The sequence below is a fragment of the Cornus florida genome, unplaced genomic scaffold, assembly GCF_030987335.1.
Source record: "Cornus florida cultivar Cherokee Brave unplaced genomic scaffold, ASM3098733v1 CherokeeBrave_3.0.0_Hap2_Chr02, whole genome shotgun sequence".
NCBI classification, from domain to species: Eukaryota; Viridiplantae; Streptophyta; class Magnoliopsida; order Cornales; family Cornaceae; genus Cornus; species Cornus florida.
Window position 1 is genome coordinate 64,224,507 of NW_026775572.1, and position 22,230 is coordinate 64,246,736.

The 22,230-nt window shown below is 38.4% G+C and overlaps 1 protein-coding gene across 1 annotated transcript; it reads right to left on the reverse strand.

The window, feature by feature from the left end:
* Positions 1-2,154: 2,154 nt before the first annotated feature.
* Positions 2,155-6,661, reverse strand: LOC132296337 (uncharacterized). Its single transcript, XM_059794547.1, has 3 exons — positions 6,271-6,661; positions 5,111-5,289; positions 2,155-2,187 (listed from the first exon to the last, which is right to left on the reverse strand). The coding sequence occupies exons 1-3, from the start codon at positions 6,659-6,661 to the stop codon at positions 2,155-2,157; spliced, it is 603 nt and encodes a 200-aa protein (XP_059650530.1).
* Positions 6,662-22,230: the final 15,569 nt, after the last annotated feature.

Below are 22,230 nucleotides of genomic sequence, written 5' to 3' on the forward strand. Positions count from 1 at the left end.
GAATGCCCGTGTTCACTCCTCTAATGCGGTGCGTGCGTGTACTTGTTACTTGCATTCTTTCTCACCCCACTTCTAACAGTGCAACTAAAACAACATACAAGCAATTCAATCGAACAGAGTAAAAAAACAAACAAATTGTCGAAAGAGAAAAAAACCCCAAAGGTTGGGTTGTGAGAAAAATGAAAAAGAAAAAAAATCAAGCGCCTTTAAATTTTAGGAGTCAAGACTTAGAAATGTCAAGAGGTGTGAAGTCCTAAAAGAGTCCATTTCTGAATGTAACCCAACCTTTATGATTGAAAATAGCACTAATCATCAACTATTCCAAAACATAGTTAGAAACTGCGGCTAAACTCAATCTCAGAGCCGGTTTGAGATTTCAACTCAACTTTCATTATCCATATTCCCTACTAGCGAGAAACAATAATTATAGCTTATTTTCTGAGTGTGCACATTTTTTAAAATTTAAATCCTCTCAAAATCCAGTCGTATTTGAAGTAGTTTTCCATCCAAACGATTGGAACTCTATATTTAAATAAGAACAACTATTTTCAATTCCGAATCTAACCAGACATTTCAAAGGAATTCGTATCTACAAATAAGGGTTGAGAGAATTTCAACGCCAAACCCACTAGACCATATATGTAACATCTCAACTTGTCAATTCACGAGTGCTGTCGGCCAATGTGAAGAGGTTCATACATGAAGCTCTCGTGACTATATATATATATATATTACTTATCTTAGTGGGCATTAAAGAAACGAAATAAAACATAAGTAACGAAGGAATGAGAGGACAAAGAACAATGAGACGAAATATATATGATAACCCTGCAACTATATATGGAGAATTCTAAGTCAAGTGGCATACCCTTTACTTTATGTTTATGTTGTTTTTATTTGTTTTTATTTGAGTCCAGTTAGATTATACTTGCTTACTTAAAGATGGAGAAATTATTAAGTGGTCGGCAAATTTATAGTCCCGGCCACAAACCGATCCAGAGATTTGTATGAAATGGAACAGTTTTGAACAATAATAATGTATGGTGGATATCATTAGAAATTGAATAGGGGTATATTTAAAATTTTCACAAAAAAGTAGGGATATGTTAAGATTTTCATAAAATTTATAAGCAATTGTGTAAATAAAAAAATTTCAGTGCGAACGGCTACCCCCACTGGGCCCTTCATGGGTCCGTGCCTGGCCACAAATTGTTGGCGTGAGCTGTCCTTTAGAACCCTTTGGAGTAATTGTAGGAACTTTTTATTACCATTTATTTATTTATTTTGCCTTTTATTAGATATCCCCTATTTTACTGGGTCAACCTTAATTCTAGTCTTCGACATAATGTAGTAGGTTTCTTGAAACCACCTATATATATTGCGATATATACTTGTATTCTCAGTGTATTCAATATAATGAAAAATATTCCCAAAATTTCCTCTGGTGTATGGTGGTATCAGAGCTAAGATCCTAGGAACAGATTGGAAACCATAGTGGAACCAACTGAGTTGGTGGAGCATAGGAATAAAGGCAAAAACTCCACTGTTGCAATCCTAGAGGACTTGACGACCAGGATGACGCAAGTTTTGACCCAGAATCAGACCCAGACTCAAGCGACCACATATGATACTTCTATTGCACATATCAGTATTAAGCTAGATGGCACTAACTATGCTTTATGGTCCAAAGTGGTTGAGATGTATATCTTAGGTAAAGACAAATTGGGATATATTAATGGAGATCTTCAGCAACTTGAACCGATAGACCCAAATTTCAGGAGATGGAGAACTAAGAATGCTATTATAAAAGAATGGTTGATAAATTCCGTGGATCCATCGTTAATCAACAGTTTCATTCACTCTCCAATTGCAAAATTGGTATGGGATTCAATTGCTACCACTTATTTCGATGGGTCAGACACATCTCAAGTGTATGATTTGAAGAAGCGTGTGACAAAGACAAGACAAGTAGGGGGTCCATTGAATCTTATTACACTAGTCTTCAAGGCTTGTCGAGAGAAATTGATTTTCGACGTCTGAATCCAATGATATGTGCTAGAGATATACAGAAATACAATGCAATCCTACAAAAAGATAGAGTCTATACGTTGATGGATTGGATGGTCGACTGGACAAGATTCGGAATGATGTACTTCAGATAAAACCATTCCCTATGATTGAACAAGCCTATGCTCATGTTTGAAGGGAATATATCAGGCAGGTAGTAATGCTAACATGCACAGATCAACGACAGTAGGTGTTGCCATGGCCTCTAGAGGAATCAAGACGGGACATCCACAACTACCTACTTTCCGGATGTCAAATGAACCTTCATCTAGGGGTGGTGGAAAGACAATGCACCCACAAAAACAAAGGGACAAACAGAAGGAGGAGGCTGTACTTATTGTGGGAACATGAAACACACTCGTGAAACATGCTTTAAGTTAAATAGGTATCCAGAATGGTGGAAAGAACGCAAAGTAAAAAAACATCTGATGGCTCGGGATGGGCAACTTTGGTAAATGCAGAACCCAGTTATCTCTTGTCTCACAGGTCGAACCTAAACATGAGTCAACCACCTTCAGTGATCAAGGTAACAATATCTATGCCTTACTTAGTTCTAACCAAGATGATTATAGTGGTTGGATAGTTAACTCAGGCGCAACTGACCACATGACCCTCTATTCCAATGACTTTGCCAAGATTACGCAGCCTAGACGGACTAGTATTGCTAATGCCAACGGGGTCACATATCCAGTTACAAGGGCTCGAACAGTGAACTTATCATTCCCTCTCTCTTTGTCCAATACTTTACTAGTTCCATTTCTTTTAAATAAATTGATGTTAGTTAGTCAAGCTACTGAAGAACAAAATGTGTTGCTCTAATTTACCCTATTTTTTTCCTTCTTCAGGATATTCTCACCAAGGAGATCATTGGGCATAGTACTAAGAGGGGGGGTTATACTATATGGATGACTTCAGTTCTGGTAGAGGTAATAATGCGCGACATATGACTAGTGCTAAGGAGGAACATATTTGGCTATGGTATCGTTGCTTGGGGCATCCATCATTTAGTTACATGAAACACTTGTTCCTTGATTTGTTTTCCAATTTACATGATTTAGATTGTAAATGTGATACTTGCATTCTAGCTAAAAGTCATCGTGTACATTTTCTAATTAGCTTGAATAAGAGTGACATTTCTTTTGTCTTGATTCATTCCGATGTTTGGGGACCCTCTCTAATTACTACTACTTCTGGCATACGTTGGTTTGTGACTTTTGTAGATGACTGTACTCGAATGACTTGGTTGTACTTGTTGAAACATAAGGACGAGGTGTTTGGTGTGTTTTGGGCTTTTTATGCTATGATTCAGACTCAGTTTTAAGCCGAAACACTGTTGGGAAACGTGCAAGTTTTTAAAACTTTTGAGGGATTTGCAATCACGGATCTTGATTCATCACACAGAGACAAGTTTTATGCAAAGATAAATAAAAGATGATGCATAATTCAATAAACAGATTGAATACTTACATCAAAGGTCTAAGTAAACCTTTTGAACTTTCCTCTAAAGTGAATGTTCTCACTTATTGTAGATCCCTTTAGCAAGATCCTTTCTCCTTCCGTTCGATTATTATCTTCCCTTTAGGAATCACCAATATGCCTTGATGAATGACCTTGGAATCTAGGCTGGTGGTAGCCTTCTTTAGAAGAGAAAACAAAACCCTAAAATTTAGAGAGAGAAAGTGTATTCCTTTTTCTTGTTCTCCAAGTCACCCCTAAAATATACATGAACTCATGTATATATAGGCAAAATAAAAATAAGAATAAGGAAACAATAAATCATTCTCTATCTCTAATTCAACTTTCTCAATCCTAACATGACTCCAATATTAACTTGGGCTATTGGTGAGAATCCTTTTGGGCTTACTATTTTCTTGGCTCCTATAAATTAATAATTGGTCCGGTCCATTAAATCATGGACCCAATTCAATTAATTCATAAATTAATTTCTACTCCACTAAAAGAAATTAATTGCACTCCAATTAAATAGTAAATAACCTCTAAGTCAATGTTGCACTTTGACCCCTCTATGCTTAATTATTTATCGGATAATTAAAGCCATCAATCCGACAACATAATTAATATAATTATTTTGTTATCTTTGATTATTTCCGGCTCGATCACAATAAAATATTTATTTGACAAAAAATAATAATAATTTATTAAATAAATATATATAGAAAACATTTGTCTAAAACATACGAAGGCCTTCGAATTTAATTTGTGATCAACCATAATCAAAACAAAATAAATACAAATAGCACTGATGCAAATATTGAGAATATAGACCTCTAATTATTAATTACATAACTACCTAAAGTGTCGATCTAAGGATCCCGAGGTTTCCGCCGAACAAATCAAAGTAATTATTAATTAATAAAAGAGTCTATACTTCTCTCATACTTGAGAGTCAAAAGCCATGACTGTGATAGGGAGCAATTGCATACGACAGCTTTCGCAATATATCTCAATCTATCGTGGACTCGGTTTAAGTCTTAACTAATTAAATGTCTATCCATAATTACTGACTTTAAACCATTTATGATTACTAATTTATATCATAGTATTAATTGCCATTACATACATATATAAATATATTTTGTAATCAAGCAGACACCATCAATTCCATAAAGAATTGAAAAATAATACATTCCATTCACCAATTGTATAATGCTTTAATAATAATATCCAAATAAGAAACCATGACTTTTACAATCCAAAATTAGAATTTGCTATGCTAGGGCGCACATATCCTAACAGCTCCCACTTGCACTTATAGCCAATTCAAATCACATCTAACTCCCATGTTCTCCATATGACGATCAAACATCTTGATCGGTAAAGCCTTTGTGAATGGATCAGCAAGGTTATGTTCCGATGCAATCTTAGCCACAAGTATATCTCCTCGCTTTACTATATCACGAACCACATGATGTTTCCTCTGAATGTGTCTTGTTCCTGTATGAAATTTTGGGTCCTTGGTTTGGGCTATAGCTGCACTATTGTCGCAATGAAGTGTTATAGGCTGATCTATGTGCTCCACAACCTCCAGTTCAATTAGAAAGTTTCTCAACCAAACAGCTTCTTTTGCTGCCTCAGAGCCTGCAATGTATTCTGCTTCCATGGTTGAGTCAGCAGTACAACCCTGCTTGACACTCTTCCAACTAACTGCCCTTCCATTGAACTTGAACACATATCCAGATGTAGATCTCCTGGCATCAGGATCTGATTGAAAATCAGAATCCGTATATCCGACTGGAACCAGATCATCACCTCCATAAATGAGCATTAGATTCTTAGTTCTTCTAAGGTATTTTAAGATATTCTTCACAGCTGACCAATGATCAAGTCCAGGATTGGACTGATATCTACTGACAATCCCTACAGAGTAGTAGATGTCCGGTCTGGTACAGACCATGGCATACATGAGACTACCAACTGCCGAAGCGTATGGTACCCGCCTCATTTGCTCAATTTCCTTATCAGTCTTGGGAGACTGGTCATTAGAAAGAGCCAACCCATATCTAAATGGCAAAAACCCTTTCTTAGAGTTTTCCATTCCAAACTTGATCAGAACTTTGTCAATGTAAGACTCTTGAGACAAGCCTATTTTCTTTTTAACCCGATCTCGCATAAGCTTGATCCCAAGAATATAGCTTGCTTCTCTAAGATCTTTCATCTCAAATTTATACAACCACCTTTTAACTGATGACAATGCTTCTACATCATTACCAATGAGTAAGATGTCATCAACATATAAAACGAGAATCATGATGACATTACCCTATTTTTTCTTGTAAACGCAAGGTTCAAACACGTTTTGTTCAAAGCCAAATAATTTGACTGCCTGATCAAAACAAATGTTCCATGTGCGTGAAGCTTGCTTAAGTCCATAAATAGACCTATTAAACTTACATACATAGTCCTCACGACCTTTAACTACGAAACCGTCTGGTTGCCTCATGTAGATGTCTTGTTCAAGATGGCCATTTAAAAATGCCGTCTTAACATCCATCTGCCATATCTCATAGTCATAATAAGCACTAATGGCCAAAAGAATGCGAATAGATTTAAGCATTGCAACTGGTGAGAATGTATCCTCATAATCAATACCTTTACGTTGAGTGAAGCCTTTGGCAACCAGTCTAGCTTTGAATGTCTCAACATTCCCATCCATTCCTCTCTTTCATTTGTAGATCCACTTACAATCAATGGGCTGAACCCCACTAGGAAGTTCTATAATATCCCAGACTTTGTTAGTATACATCGATTCCAACTCTGATCTCATGGCATCTTTCCAACGATTCGCATCTATATCGGTCAACGCTTCCGCATAGCTTACTAGGTCCGACTCATGCTTATCGGGGACGGCCTCATAGACCTCACCCAAAAGTGTGAGTTTTTCAGGTTGGATGATAGTCCTCCCACTACGCCGAAGGACCGGTGCAGGAATCGATGTACTAGATGATGGTAATTCAACAGGGATTTCTTGTGTCTCATCATTCTCAGTATTTATATTAGGTGTGTCCACTGGGGGTATATCTGACGTGCCAACCATCTCCTCTAACACTATCTGGCTACTAGGTCTGTAGTTCATAATATAATCCTCCTCCAGGTAAACAGCATGAGTGCTGACAATAACCTTATTGTCCCTGGGATCATAAAATAATCCACCTCTAGTGCTCTTAGGATAGCCAACAAACAAGCATGCATCTGATCTTGCTTCCAACTTGTCTGCCTGTTTCTTTCGTACGTGTGCTGGACACCCCCATATATGCATATGATTTAAACTAGGTTTTTGTCCAAACCACAGCTCATATGGCGTTCCTGAAACAGACTTGGATGGAACACAGTTCAAAATATACATCACTGATTCTAAGGCTAATCCCCAAAATGATAGAGGTAATGTAGCAAAACTCATCATAGATCTAACCATGTTAAGTAAAGTTCTGTTTCTCCTTTCTGCCACTCCATTCTGTTGAGGGCAGTCAGGTGCGGATAACTGGCGCACAATACCCCATTGACCATATGATCCTTGAACTCCCCCAAGAGGTATTCACCTCCTCAATCAGATCGAAGTGTTTGGATAAGTTTACCTAATTTACGCTCCACTTCCGCCTGAAAGTCACGGAATTTTCCATAAGCTTCTGACTTGTGTCGCATTAGGTAAATATATCCAAAACATGAATAATCATCAATGAAAGTGATGAAGTACTCAAACCCTCCTCTCGCTTGGGTGTTCATTGGACCACACACGTCTGTGTGCACCAACTCTAATTGTTCTTTGGCTCTATATCCTTTGGCTGAGTAAGCCCTTCGAGTCATCTTTCCTTCAATATAGGATTCACAAGTTGGCATAGGCTCCTCTGCCTCACAAGGTAATAAACCTTCTTTAACTAACCTTTGAATCCTATTTTGATTGATGTGACCCAATCGTAGATGCCAATGATACAATGAGTTTGGAGAAACTGCTTTTCTTTTAACATTCAATCTAGATAAAGTTGCATTTAATTCATAATTTTGCATTTGATATGAGCTAGGAGTTAAAACATATAGATTATCTTTCAATGCACCAGAAGTTATAACACAACCATTTAATTTAATTAAAACATTTTTTCCAAAAGTAAAAATATAATTTTTGCAAACCAACGAAGAAACTGAAATTAAATTGTGCCTAACATTTGGCGCATAAAGAGAATCTTCTAAAATAAAACTCCTCCCACTATCAAACTGCATATGAATCACTCCCACTGTTTTAGCTTCCACCTTGGCATTAGATCCCATATGCAAGTATATCTCTCCTTCATTGAGGCTTCTGGACTCCTGGAATCCCTGCAATGAATTGCAAACATGATTAGTGGCTCCAGAATCTATGCACCAGGAATCTATAGATTCAACCACATTACATGCCTCAACAATGAATATACCTTTTCCTTTGCCTTGTGTGCGAAGTATTGGGCAGTTAGGTTTCCAGTGACCCGGTTGACCGCAATGGAAGCAGTTTCTTTCGCCTTCAACCCGCACTTTCTTCTTTCCCTTATCCTTTTGGATTACTTTGTTTGGCACAACCACAGTTTTGGTACCATCCTTCTTCTTTTTCTTGCCCCTCCTCTTGGGCATAGAAGTGGATGGTCCAGCAGACTGAGTGTAGTTAATAGATGCACCCTTGCTTTTGTTTATCCCTTCAAAGGTTACCAACTCATTCAATACTTCAGCGAGTGTGTACTCAAGCTTATTCATGTAATAATTAACCCTAAAAGAGTTAAATGAGTCTGGCAATGAAGCGATAACCATGTCAACCTGAAGTTCACCATCCAAGTTGCATCCAAGGATTTCCAGTTCATTTAAAAAACCAATCATTTTTAAAGCATGCTCCCGAACTGAAGTACCTTGGACCATCTTAATGGTCATCAAATTTGTCATAGCATTTTGGCGTGTACTCTTACCAATTTGCCCAAACATTTCCTTAAGGTTAAGCATGATGTCTGCAGAAGTGAGATATTGAAGATGTTGACTTTGGAGTACATTCGAGAGTGAAGCAAGAATGTAGCACCTAGTCATCTCATCTGCTTTATTCCATTTCTTAAAAACTTCATGCTCCTCAGGAGGATCCTCAGGCAAAGGTGGAGAAGGTCTGGGAGTAGTAAGCACATAATTCAACCCCTCATATGTAAGTACAATATCTAGTTGCCTTTTCCAATCGATATAATTAGGTCCAGTTAATCGATTTTCTTTTAGTATGTTTGCAAGTGGACTGAATGGACTAGTCATGATAAATCTGGAAATAAAAACATTCATACAATAAATAAAGTGAATAATAATAATCATGCAAGTATAAAATAATTAATTAATTGTGGGTCCCTTAACCACATTGCATGAAAAATCGGACAATCAATATGCCAATAACTTATCCGGTTGGCGGAATTCATTATTGCTTATTGACGAGAATAACTCATTATTTCTATATCTCTTTAGACAATGCCTTATCTAAATATGAAATAATTCCCGATTAGATTTAGCCTTTCTAAAATCACCTAGTATAGACCACTCCGTTGGGGAGCTAATACTATTGATTTTAGATTGAGTGTATAACATAATTAATGCTCCAACGGAAAAACAAATATTAAATATATTGCCATTAATAGCTTAGACTCTTTAAATCATGCGTAGGGCCTTATTTTTAAAGATCTAACTATAATGGTTATTTAATAAATATATTTTCGTGAGACAACCATTCTTGTAATCTAGACTCTTTAAATCATGCGTGGAGCCTTATTTTTAAAGATCTAATCATAATGGTTATAATTACGAAGGCCATGGGGTAATGTATAAAAAATCCCCGCTCCCACTCAATTTTTAATAATATAAAACTAGGGTTTTCAATTCATGATTTAATGAATGCAAAACGCCTTGATTTTAATCCCATTAAATTTAGAAAATATATAGATTTTAAATGATTCACTAATCTTTAATTTGAGGCAAAAAATAATTTACAAAAATAATTTTTCTATTTCCCAATAAATGCTCTCAAATTAATTAGCAATCTAATCCAATTTATCTTCATAATTTAATTAATATAAATAAAGCCATTTAGTTAAAAATCATGGATCCAATGCATGAACAATTATAATAACTATTAAATTATTCCATGCATCAAATAATAGACAGAAGCAATATAAATGGCCAATGGATTCAGCTTTTAACATTTAAAAACTATTCTTGTTGTACGGGCGTCCTTCAACTGTCTGTAAACATTAATAGGAAGCTTGTACGCGTCAGGAGAAGCAAATCGCTGCTTGGAACGAGCCCGGAGGACCCCACAAGCACTGGCACGCGCCTAGGGCAGGCTGCAAGACTCGGCACGTGTACCCACGCGCCCCCACGCGTCGGCAAGCGCTTGGGGCGCATGGGATGCGCTCTCACGCGCTCCCACGCGCCTGGGACGCGTGGGACTCGCCTCCAAGCGCCTTCACGCGCGTGGAGGGCAAGCTGCCTTGGCTGGCGCGTGCAATGCACGCGCCAGCATGTGCATTCTCCTGGCGCGGGTGGAATACACGCCAGGCTCACCATATTGATGCCACACCTGATCCGGGCCACCTCCGACGCCCCTTCTCGCCACCGGCGAAGCTCCGGCCACCGGAAAAACGCCGAAAAAATTTCAAAAAATCCGGAAAAATCCCAGAAAATTAAATTAAGCCTCAAAAAATTCCCGAAAAATTCGGAAAAATTCCAGAAAATTACTGAAGCATAATTTAATCATTTCGGACCCTCTTGAAGCTTCATAGCATCCTTTGATGAATATTACATGGCTTTAATAAATACTTACAATTTGAAATACAATGAAAAAAATTAAATTATATCATTGACTTTTCAAACGGATAAAACAAAGCCTTAATTACATTCATCCAAAAATAAAATTACATTCTATATACCTATAAGCTTCATCCATGGCCCAAACACACATCATCATCCATTCACAATTATACATACGTCATCATGTATTAATATATATCAACATAATAAATCATACATCAACATATATCAATAATTTTATATATGTATATACGATTTGGATCCATGAATATGATTTTTATAAACACATGTTCTCTAGTAATGAATCAAACCATGTGCTCTGATACCACTGTTGGGAAACGTGCAAGTTTTTAAAACTTTTGAGGGATTTGCAATCACGGATCTTGATTCATCACGCAGAGACAAGTTTTATGCAAAGATAAATAAAAGATGATGCATAATTTAATAAACAGATTGAATACTTACATCAAAGGTCTGAGTAAACCTTTTGAACTTTCCTCTAAAGTAAATGTTCTCACTTATTGTAGATCCCTTTAGCAAGATCCTTTCTCCTTCCGTTCGATTATTATCTTCCCTTTAGGAATCACCAATATGCCTTGATGAATGACCTTGGAATCTAGGCTGGTGGTAGCCTCCTTTAGAAGAGAAAACAAAACCCTAAAATCTAGAGAGAGAAAGTGTATTCCTTTTTCTTGTTCTCCAAGTCACCCCTAAAATATACATGAACTCATGTATATATAGGCAAAATAAAAATAAGAATAAGGAAACAATAAATCATTCTCTATCTCTAATTCAACTTTCTCAATCCTAACATGACTCCAATATCAACTTGGGCTATTGGTGAGAATCCTTTTGGGCTTACTATTTTCTTGGCTCCTATAAATTAATAATTGGTCCGGTCCATTAAACCATGGACCCAATTCAATTAATTCATAAATTAATTTCTACTCCACTAAAAGAAATTAATTGCACTCCAATTAAATAGTAAATAACCTCTAAGTCAATGTTGCACTTTGACCCCTCTATGCTTAATTATTTATCGGATAATTAAAGCCATCAATCCGACAACATAATTAATATAATTATTTTGTTATCTTTGATTATTTCCGGCTCGATCACAATAAAATATTTATTTGACAAAAAATAATAATAATTTATTAAATAAATATATACAGAAAACATTTGTCTAAAACATACGAAGGCCTTCGAATTTAATTTGTGATCAACCATAATCAAAACAAAATAAATACAAATAGCACTGATGCAAATATTGAGAATATAGACCTCTAATTATTAATTACATAACTACCCAAAGTGTCGATCTAAGGATCCCGAGGTATCCGCCGAATAAATCAAAGTAATTATTAATTAATAAAAGAGTCTATACTTCTCTCATGCTTGAGAGTCAAAAGCCAAGACTGTGATAGAGAGCAATTGCATACGACAGCTCTCGCAATATATCTCAATCTATCGTGGACTCGGTTTAAGTCTTAACTAATTAAATGTCCATCCATAATTACCGACTTTAAACCATTTATGATTACTAATTTATATCATAGTATTAATTGCCATTACATACATATATAAATATATTTTGTAATCAAGCAGACACCATCAATTCCATAAAGAATTGAAAAATAATACATTCCATTCACCAATTGTATAATGCTTTAATAATAATATCCAAATAAGAAACCATGACTTTTACAATTCAAAATTAGAATTTGCTATGCTAGGGCACACATATCCTAACAAACACAAAATCTTCGATTTGACAATGGTGGAGAATATGTCAATCACGAATTTCAAGCTTAGTTTTCAAAAAATGGCCTTGTTCATGAAAACTCATGTATTCAAACACCACAACAGAATGGTGTGGCGGAACGAAAGAATAGACATATATTAGAGACAGCACGTGCCTTGTTGATTGGAGCACATGTGCCAAGTAGATACTGGGATGATGCCATTGTCACAGTAGTACACTTATTGAATCGAATGCCTTCAAAGGTGTTGGATTTCAAGACTCATTTACAGGTTTTGTCTAATCATGTTGCCTTGCCTTTTATTATGTTGATTCCTCCACGCATTTTTGGCTCAGTTGCTTTTGTTCATCTCCATAAAAATTAATGGACTAAACTTGATTCTTGCGTAGTTCATTATATTTTTTTGGGGTATGGTACCAAAAAAAAAAAAAGGATATCAGTGTTATAACCTTACCACTTAGCGTACCTACATCACTATGGATGTTACTTTTTTGGAATCTCAATATTTTTTCTCTTCATTAGTGTCCACTTCTTCTCTTCAGGGGGAGATAAGGGATGAAGAGCAGAACTGGTGCGACTGCCCAGGAATTAAAGAAGTTTCAGATAGCTCAATAAAAGTTTCATCTAACCAACAAAAACTACAATCATCTAGCGAGTTAACGAGTGAAAAAAATGAAGAGGTAATTAGTGAAGAAAGAAAAAGAGATGATAAAGACATTGTTGATGTAATAACCCGGTCATTTTACTTCCTTTCTTTTTTTGATAATTTTCTTTTTTTCGTCTTTTTCCTATTTCGTCCTTTTCTCATTTTTCATTTTTCCTTGCATAATCTCACTTTTTGTGCTCGGATTTAACTCCGGCCTTGTATACATCCATGATATTTAAATTCCATGATATTTACATTTTTACTTTTGTAGAAAAACATGTTAATTGTTTACTTTCCTTGTAAAGGGCATGGATGCATGACTTTTGGTGAATATTTGTAACTTGATGGGTTTTTGTGTAATTAAATAAAGTAATTATTTTTCGTCTTAGGGACTATTTTGTAATTTAATTTAGAAGATATTTTGGAAAAGGACCTTTTAGCAATTTTTGAAAAGTGTGACAAGTGTCACACTCCCATGGTGCCACTTGTTGGCATTGGGTTGGAAGGACTTGGAAGCATGATCTCTTGACACATGGAGGGTGGAGATTCACCCATTTGTTAGCTTAGGATATGAGCACTTGTTGGCATGGATGGTTAACAAGTGTAGGCTCAATGTTAAGTCTTGAAAGTTTAGATAAGATGGTGACAAGTGTAGGCTTCACAATTGGCCTTGCAATTGCGTGTGTGTGAGAGGTAGTGCAAGAGAATATAGTGAGTGGAGAATCCCACCACATTTAGCTTAGGGTTGCATTTCATTTTCATTTCATCTCTTTCCTCTCAAACCCTAACCTAGCCATTATTGAAGGAAAAGCTTGGTTTAAGGCTTTAGGCTTCATTTTGGTGCCCTTCCACTCACCTTAGAACCAAAAACTTGGAATACTTTATCTTCCTCTCACTCTCTTCTACAAAACCCTAGATTGGTTTACCATTTTAAGCTTGGTTGCTTTGGATTATAGAGATTCAATTATCTATTGAAGTAGGGGTGGTTGTATGTTTATCCTCTTTAGGTTTTATATATATTGGGGCTATATATATATTGATTACATGCTTCTTCAATTCTTGTATTTGCATAAAAAGAGAGATTTAATATGCTTGACTTAGGATTTCTAGATTTAAAGCATGTATATGAGTATTAAGTTATATAGGTAGATTATTGTTTAATGATATGCCTAATACTTGTGGTTGCATTGAGGGCTTTTAATGACTATCTTGGAATTGCACTTAAGTTGTTAAGTAATATAGATTTCATTGAGAATTAGTATGAAAAACCTTGTATGTGGTACTTGTAATTATTTGTAGGTAGATTACTATATTGCATGATTAGTAATAGTGGCCTACATTGATAGTAAGTTGATGTAACATAATGTGTAGTGTCATTAACTTTTCACTTTAGACATGTAACCATTGGGGCATGGTTTGTATGGTTTCACCCTACTTGTGCTTGGTAGGTAGTTTCATGCATTGAGATTATATGAATGTCATGGACTTGTTGATTTTTGGAAGCTTATAAGGATATGAAATGTTCGATGGCTAGGGTTTGGCTCTAGTACGGAGGGTAAGAATTCTCCTAAGTCATAGTGCGCATTAGGTTGTACCTTATGGGTCGTAATTACTCGAAATAACTTGTAGGTCTCATGGCCACATATCATAGTCTTTCCATTATTTGATTTCGCTTTCCTTTCTAAGTTGTAAATTACAGATTTCTTGTAGCTTGTGATTTAGTAATCTTAGTTTAAATGCGGGTAGTGTACTTGTTTATGTATACTTGGATGCTATGTATAGCATTTCAAATAATTGTATAGCTTGAGATGATCCCTTAGAGTACCATGGAAACATAGACGTTAGGTGGAATTCACCCTTGTGATGGTCTATGTTTAGTTCACATTATACTTGAAACTATAGGGTATGCGTATGCACCACATCCTACGAGCAACTTGATTACTCACCCTAGTTGTTTGGGTTATTTTGCAGGTAAAGAAACCTTGTTTTGGGATGCACAACATCCCTAGACATGGCTTGGTCGCATTGGATTACCTTTTGTGTAACTTTGTATGCATGCACTTGTTTAGCATGCCTTGTTTTATTCTCTTTGTAAATTATGGATGTATGGTATATTGAAGCTTGTTTAATTTCCTTGGAAATGTGTAATATATTATATTTTGATCCTTTTTGAAGGGAAAATGGAATTGGGACTTGTAATCTTCTTGGTAGAGTCCCAATGTCATTTTCACCTTAGTTTCATCTTTTGTATAAGCATGGATCATATGTAATGAGGCCTTAAAGCCATCTTTTACTTATTTCCTTTTATTGATTAAATTGTACCCTTAATTATGTTATAGACATTTGCAAATGATCATTTATGTTTATCTATGTTTTGGAGACTTGTATTTCATTTTTGGGTGTTAAGGGAATCATTCTTGAACAATTAGAGTGCTTGTATAGGGTCAAAAATGAACCTGCAGCAGACAGCAGCATCTGCTGCAATTTTTTTTGCCTTGTTCCTAGGATCGAGCCGGCTGAATTACCAAAGGAGCTGACTGTCTCCCTAAGTCAGTCGACTAAGTTCCCAAAAGAGTCGACTTAGTTCACCTGGGCATCATTTTCATCATTTTGCATGCTCTCAGCCCAACTCAGCCGACTCAGTTGCTAAAAGAGCCGACTGAGTTCGTTCACACCTCATTTCTTTCATTTTTGTTGCTCTCGGCCTAAATCAGCTAAATTAGGCAATTCTAGAGCTTAAACTCAAGAGCTCGAAGTTAGCTTTCCAATGGTACGAACCACACACTGAAAATCCAACAATAATGAGAGTTATGTTGGTTTTAGTGAGATAGGGTCATGGTATCTTTAAATCGGAGGACGCCGCTTGTCCTATCCTCATATCTTTATCATCCGGACTCCGAATCAAGTGATTCTTGAGTCTATCTTTATTAATTTTTTGTTATCTTTTTAATGATGTGTACGCTGGCACCCATTTTAGTTTGAAATGACCATTTTACCCTTAGTTCATTCCTTCAAGGGTTTTGAAACCCTAGTTCTGGTTTTTCTTCCGCTGAGTCATGGGACTCCTTGGAAGGTCGTTCTTATGTTTTAGGGATGAAATACATCTCTATAAACTTGTTCATGGTTAGCTTCCGCATTTTGGATCCATTTCAGCTGATCATATGACGCACTGGGTTTGTAAATCCAGGGTCATCACAGGTGGTATTAGAGCTCCCGGGTTCGAAAACCTTAGGACGACGAGTTTTGGGTGCATATCATGCTTTTATTGACTTGCTTTGATATGTGTACGTGTTTCTTGCTAACATATTTTGATTTAATAACATATTTACGTGCTTATATGGTAGTATGTTTAGGAGTTTTCCTTAACTGTTTTAGTATGTTATATATGCTTGTATGCCTTAGCGAATTGTATATGCTTGTTGGGTGTTAGCATGTTGTATATACTGGTATATTTAGCATGACTATATGTTACATACATTTCTTACTTGTATTATGTGCTATTTGCTTTGTGCATTCATGGCGTGAGTTGCATTAGGTCTTAATGACTTGTATTATTGTTGATCTTGTCCTTTATGTGTATAGCACCGCGGTTTTGACTCATGGAGAGTCTTCTCGTCACATCGGAGTGGATGAGCAGGTTGAGGAGCAGGTTGCAGACACTGGGCTAGCACGGGGTCCAAGGAGGCTCAGGGTTCGACCTCGTGGCGTGGATCCTAATCCACCACGAGCGCTAACTTATGAGGAGCAAATTGCACAGGGAGTGGCTCTGGGGATGTCAGAGTCCATTCAGCAGATGTTTCGTCAGCATATGGCTGGGATGTAGATTCCGGTACCAGCACTAGCACCGACACCAGTTGCTAATGAGGCATTGGACTACTTCATGAAATTACAGAGGGTTAAGATCGACCAATTTACAAGGAGTATGGATTCGCTTGCTTCAGAGGCATTGCTTGATCTCATGGTATGCAAACTCGATAGCATGGTAGTACCTACTGACCGATTGAGGATCTCCTTGACAGCTTCTATATTCATGGGAGATGCCGATATCTGGTGGAGGTGTATGACTAATATCCACGTTGTAGAGGTGATGACTTGGGAGGAGTTCAGGACATTGTTCTTCGACCGCTTCTTTCCGAGGGCTATGAGGTAGGACATGAGAGTGCAGTTCATAGGTCTCTATCAATGCAGGATAAGTGTCATTGAGTATGAGACACGTTTCACTTCTCTTTCCTGTTATGCACCGGAGATGGTAGCTACCGATGAGCTCAGGGCAAAGAAGTTTCAGGATGGGTTGCATCTTGATATTAGGCCACGGATTTCTGTGTTGGATTTAAGGACCTATGAGGAGGTAGTGCAGAAAGTTATGTTAGTTAAGGCAGAGGACAGAGATCAGCTCAGGATAAAGGGTTCATATAAGCAGTCTTGTAGAGAGGCTTCATTAGTATCTTTTGGGGGCCAGTGGAAGAAGGCTAAGACCGAGGATAGTTCGCGTACTCAGGGACAGTCACAACAGGCTCGGTCTATACCTACAGTTCCAGTATCTTCGGGGTCAGCTCGGGGAGTGATTTATCACCATTGTTAGTAGTCGAGGCATATCAAGCCTCGCTGCCCACAGCTTCAGCCATAGGCCAGTCAGTCACAGGCTAGTAAGCCTACAGCTTCGACGAAGGCGGTTCGCGAAGCTTGTCATTATTGCAAGCAACCAGGTCACTTCAGGAGAGAGTGTCTGAAATTGCAAGGCGGGACACAGAGTGACATAGGTTCACAGGTCGCACCGGCACAATCAACAGTTGTGCAGTCAGGTTTCAGGGTGCCCCAGGCACCGTAGTTAGCAGCATTGCCAGTTGGTTCATATCCGGTTAGAGGCTCTATGCCTGCTGCTTCCGGACATCAGTCGGGTTACCAGGGCAGTTCTCAGCAGTCAGGGCTCAAGGACGAGCTTACGCACTACCACAGGCTGATACCTCCGCAGGGACTTCTACAGTTCGAGGTATCTTTCCACTTTTTAGTTCTTGGGCTAGAGTTCTTGTTGACACGGGTGTGTCACATTCATTCATTTCTGCATCATTTGTACATTCCTTAGGGTTGGAAATCACACTGCGGGATGGTTTCCTTTGTGTTGACACACTAGTAGGTGGTCCAGTGTCTTTGGACCGTGTTTGTCAGGGTTGTGCTATTGAGATAGCTGGGCAGACCTTAAAGTTTGATTTTGTTGTCTTTGACATGACGGGCTTTGACGTCATTCCCAGGATGGATTAGTTATCTTTTTTTTGTGCTATAATCGATTGCTTCCGTAGGAGGGTGACTGTATACACTCCCGAGGGAGACTACTTTCACTTCGTGGGAGATCAGAACGATTCCCACCCGACGATGATTTTCAGTATTGGTGACTAGAGTCGCCACAGGTCTTACTTGGCTAGCCTGTTAGCTGAGGAGGACAGCAGCTTGGGTCATGTTTTTCCAGCAGTTGTAGACGAGTTTTAGGATGTCTTTCCAGAGGAGTTGACGAAACTTCCTCCTTTTCAGGAGGTTGTCTTTGCCATTAATGTCATTCCCAGTACTGTACCTATCTCTACGGCACCGTACCGTATGGCACCGGTAGAGTTGGATGAGCTGAAAGCTCAACTGGATGATTTGAAAGCTAAGGGCTTTATTCGTCTTAGTGTTTCACCCTGGGGAGCACCAGTTCTTTTTACGAAGAAAAATGATGGGTCTTTAAGACTTTGCATCGATTATCGCAAGCTGAACCACGCTACGATCAAGAACAGGTATCCTTTGCCTAGGATTGATGACTTGTTTGATTAGTTGAAGGGAGCCACTTGTTTTTTGAAGATTAATTTAAGATCGAGTTACTATCAGTTGAGGGTTAAGGATGAGGATATATCTAAGACCGTTTTTCGTATACGGTATGGCCATTACGAGTTTCTGGTGATGCCATTTGGTTTGACCAATGATCCAATAGCTTTCATGGACTTGATGAACTGTGTATTTAGTGACCATCTTGATCAGTTCATTGTGGTTTTTGTTGATGACATTCTCGTATACTCAGCTACGGTGGAGGAGCATGAGTATCATTTGAGGACAGTGTTACAAATCCTTAGGGATAATCAGGTGTATGCCAAGTTCGAGAAATACGAATTTTGGCTACTGGAAGTGAAGTTCCTTGGACGTGTTGTGTTAAGGGGCGGTGTTGCAGTGGATCCGACGAAGATTGAGTCGGTGATGGATTGGGAGCGTCCGAAGACAGTGTTTGAGATTCAGAGTTTTATTGGCCTGGTTGGCTACTACCGGAGATTTGTTCGGGATTTCTTTCGTCTAGCGGCACCTATGACTCGACTTACCCGCAAGGGGGTCAAGTTTGTATGGAATGAGGCATGTAAGTTTGCTTTTCAGGAGTTGAAGGTCAGGTTGACATCGGCTCTAGTTTTGATCATTCCTGAACGTGGTCTAGGTTATGTGATCTTTTGTGATGCTTCGCGAGAAGGTTTGGGTTGTGTCTTGATGCAGACAGAGCGGGTGGTTGCTTATGGGTCTCGATAGTTGCAGACTCACGAGTTGAACTATCCAACACATGATTTAGAGTTGGTAGCAGTTATCTTTGCCCTGAAGGGGTGGAGACACAATTTGAATGGGGAGAAGTTTAAGATTTTCTCCGATCACAAGACTCTCAAGTATCTCTTCTCTCAGAAGGATTTGAACTTGAGACACCGCAGATGGGTCAAGTTCATAGAGGACTATGACTTTGAGTAACAGTACATCTGGGTAAGGCCAACGTAGTAGCCGATGCATTAAGTAGGAAGTCGCGGGGAACACTTGCTAGCATTTCCATTTACAGATGGAAGATGCTAGAAGAGCTTGCAGATCTTGGTTTACAGTGTTATGAGGATGTTTCACCGGCTATTTTATTTAGCCTTGTGGCTCAACCGGCACTTGTTAATAGAGTTATTGAGGCACAGTTGGAGGATGGGGAGATAAAGGCCATCTATGATCGAATTTTAGGCGGTGAGGATGTAGAAGGTTGGACCTTACATTCAGACGGTGGTCTCAGGTACAAGGGGATGGTGTTTGTTCCTTTGTTTTGCCGTGAAGATGTTCTTCGGGAATTTCACCACTCTCGACTCGTAGTTCATCTTGGTGGTACAAAGATGTATCATAATTTACGGCGATAGTTTTGGTGGCAGGGTATGAAACGGGATGTTTCACAGTTTGTGGCTCGGTGTCTTACTTGTCAGCAAGTGAAGGCAGAGTATCAGAGACCGGCAGGATTATTGCAACCATTACCAGTAGCTGAGTGGAAATGGGAGCATATCACTTTGGATTTTGTAATGGGATTTCCGAGGTCTTAGGTAGGGAATGATGCCGTTTGGGTCATAGTTGATAGGTTGACTAAGACGGCACACTTCTTGCCCATGGCAGTGACAGACAGTACAGAGCGATTGAGTGGACTGTATGTGAGGCAGATTATCAGACTTCACGGAGTTCCTGTATTGATCGTTACGGATAGGGATCCGCGGTTCACGTCTCACTTTTGGCAGAGTTTTGTAAGAGGCTCTTGATACGGGGCTTCATTTTAGCATGGCATTCTATCCTCAGACTGATGGTCAGTCGGAACGCACCATTCAGATATTAGAAGATATGTTACGGGCTTGCATCTTAGATTTTGGGGGTAGTTGGGAGGACTACATGCCTTTGGTTAAGTTTGTCTACAACAATAGTTATCAGACCAGTATTGGAATGGCACCTTTTGAGGTGTTGCATGGCAGACCTTGCAGATCTCCAATTTGTTGGACCGAGGTCGGTGATACCATTGCCTTGGGTCCTGAGACTGTTATTGAGACTACAGAGAAAATCAAGTTGATTCGGCAGCGATTGGCTATTGCACAGAGCAGACAGAAGAGTTACGCTGACAGTAGGAGACGATCCTTGTCTTTTGAGGTAGGGGACCATATCTTTCTTAAGATTTCTCCGCGCAAGGGGCTTCTGAGATTTCGACAGACTGGCAAGTTGTCTCCTAGATTCATTGGACCATTTGAGGTTTTGGAGTGCATCAGTGAGGTTGCTTATCGATTGGCATTGCCGCCAGACTTGGATAGGGTTCACGATGTCTTTCATGTCTCTATGCTGAGGAAGTACGAGCCGGACCCATCGTATGTTCTGCGGTGGACAGATGTAGTTGTTGATGAGGACGTGACCTACGAGGAAGGTCCGGTCTAGATTCTTGATTCACGGGAGCAGGTCTTGCGGACCAAGACCATTACATTAGTCAAAGTCTAGTGGAGACACCACGGTATTGAGGAGGCTACCTAGGAGCTTGAACAGGAGGTTCGTTCTCGGTATCCCCATTTGTTCTCTCTTTCAGGTATGATTTGATTTTTGGGACAAAATCCCTTTAAGGAGGGTAGGTTGTAATGACTCGGTCATTTTTCTTCCTTTTTTTTTTTGATAATATTCTTTTTTCGTCTTTTTCCTATTTCATCCTTTTCTCGTTTTTCATTTTTCCTTGCATAACCTCACTTTTTGTGCTCAGATTTAACTCCGACCTTGTATACATCCATGATATTTAAATTCCATGATATCTACATTTTTAATTTTGTAGAAAAACATGTTAATTGTTTACTTTCCTTGTAAAGGGCATGATGCATGACTTTTTGGTAAATATTTGTAACTTGAGGGGGTTTTTGTATAATTAAATAAAGTAATTATTTTTCATCTTAGGGACCATTTTGTAATTTAATTTAGAAGATATTTTGGAAAATGACCTTTTAGCAATTTTTGGAAAGTGTGACAAGTGTCACACTCCCATGGTGTCACTTGTTGGCATTGGGGTGGAAGGACTTAGAAGCATGATCTCTTGACACATGGAGGGTGGAGATTCACCCATTTGTTGCCTAGGATAGGAGCACTTGTTGGCATGGATGGTTGACAAGTGTAGGCTTAATGTTAAGTCTTGAAAGTTTACATAAGATGGTGACAAGTGTAGGCTTTACAATTGGTCTTGCAATTATGTGTGTGTGAGAGGTAGTGCAAGAGCACATAGTGAGTGGAGAATCCCACCACATTTAGCTTAGGGTTGCATTTCATTTTCATTTCATCTCTTTCCTCTCAAACCCTAACCTAGCCACCATTGAAGGAAAATCTTGGTTTAAGGCTTTAGGCTTCATTTTGGTGCCCTTCCACTCACCTTAGAACCAAAAACTTGGAATACTTTATCTTCCTCTCACTCTCTTCTACAAAACCCTAGATTGGTTTACCATTTTAAGCTTGGTTGCTTTAGATTATAGAGATTCAATTCTCTATTGAGGTAGGGGTGGTTGTATGTTTATCCTCTTTGGGTTTTATATATATTGGGGCTATATATATATATTGATTACATGCTTCTTCAATTCTTGTATTTGCATAAAAAGAGAGATTTGATATGCTTGACTTAGGATTTCTAGATTTAAA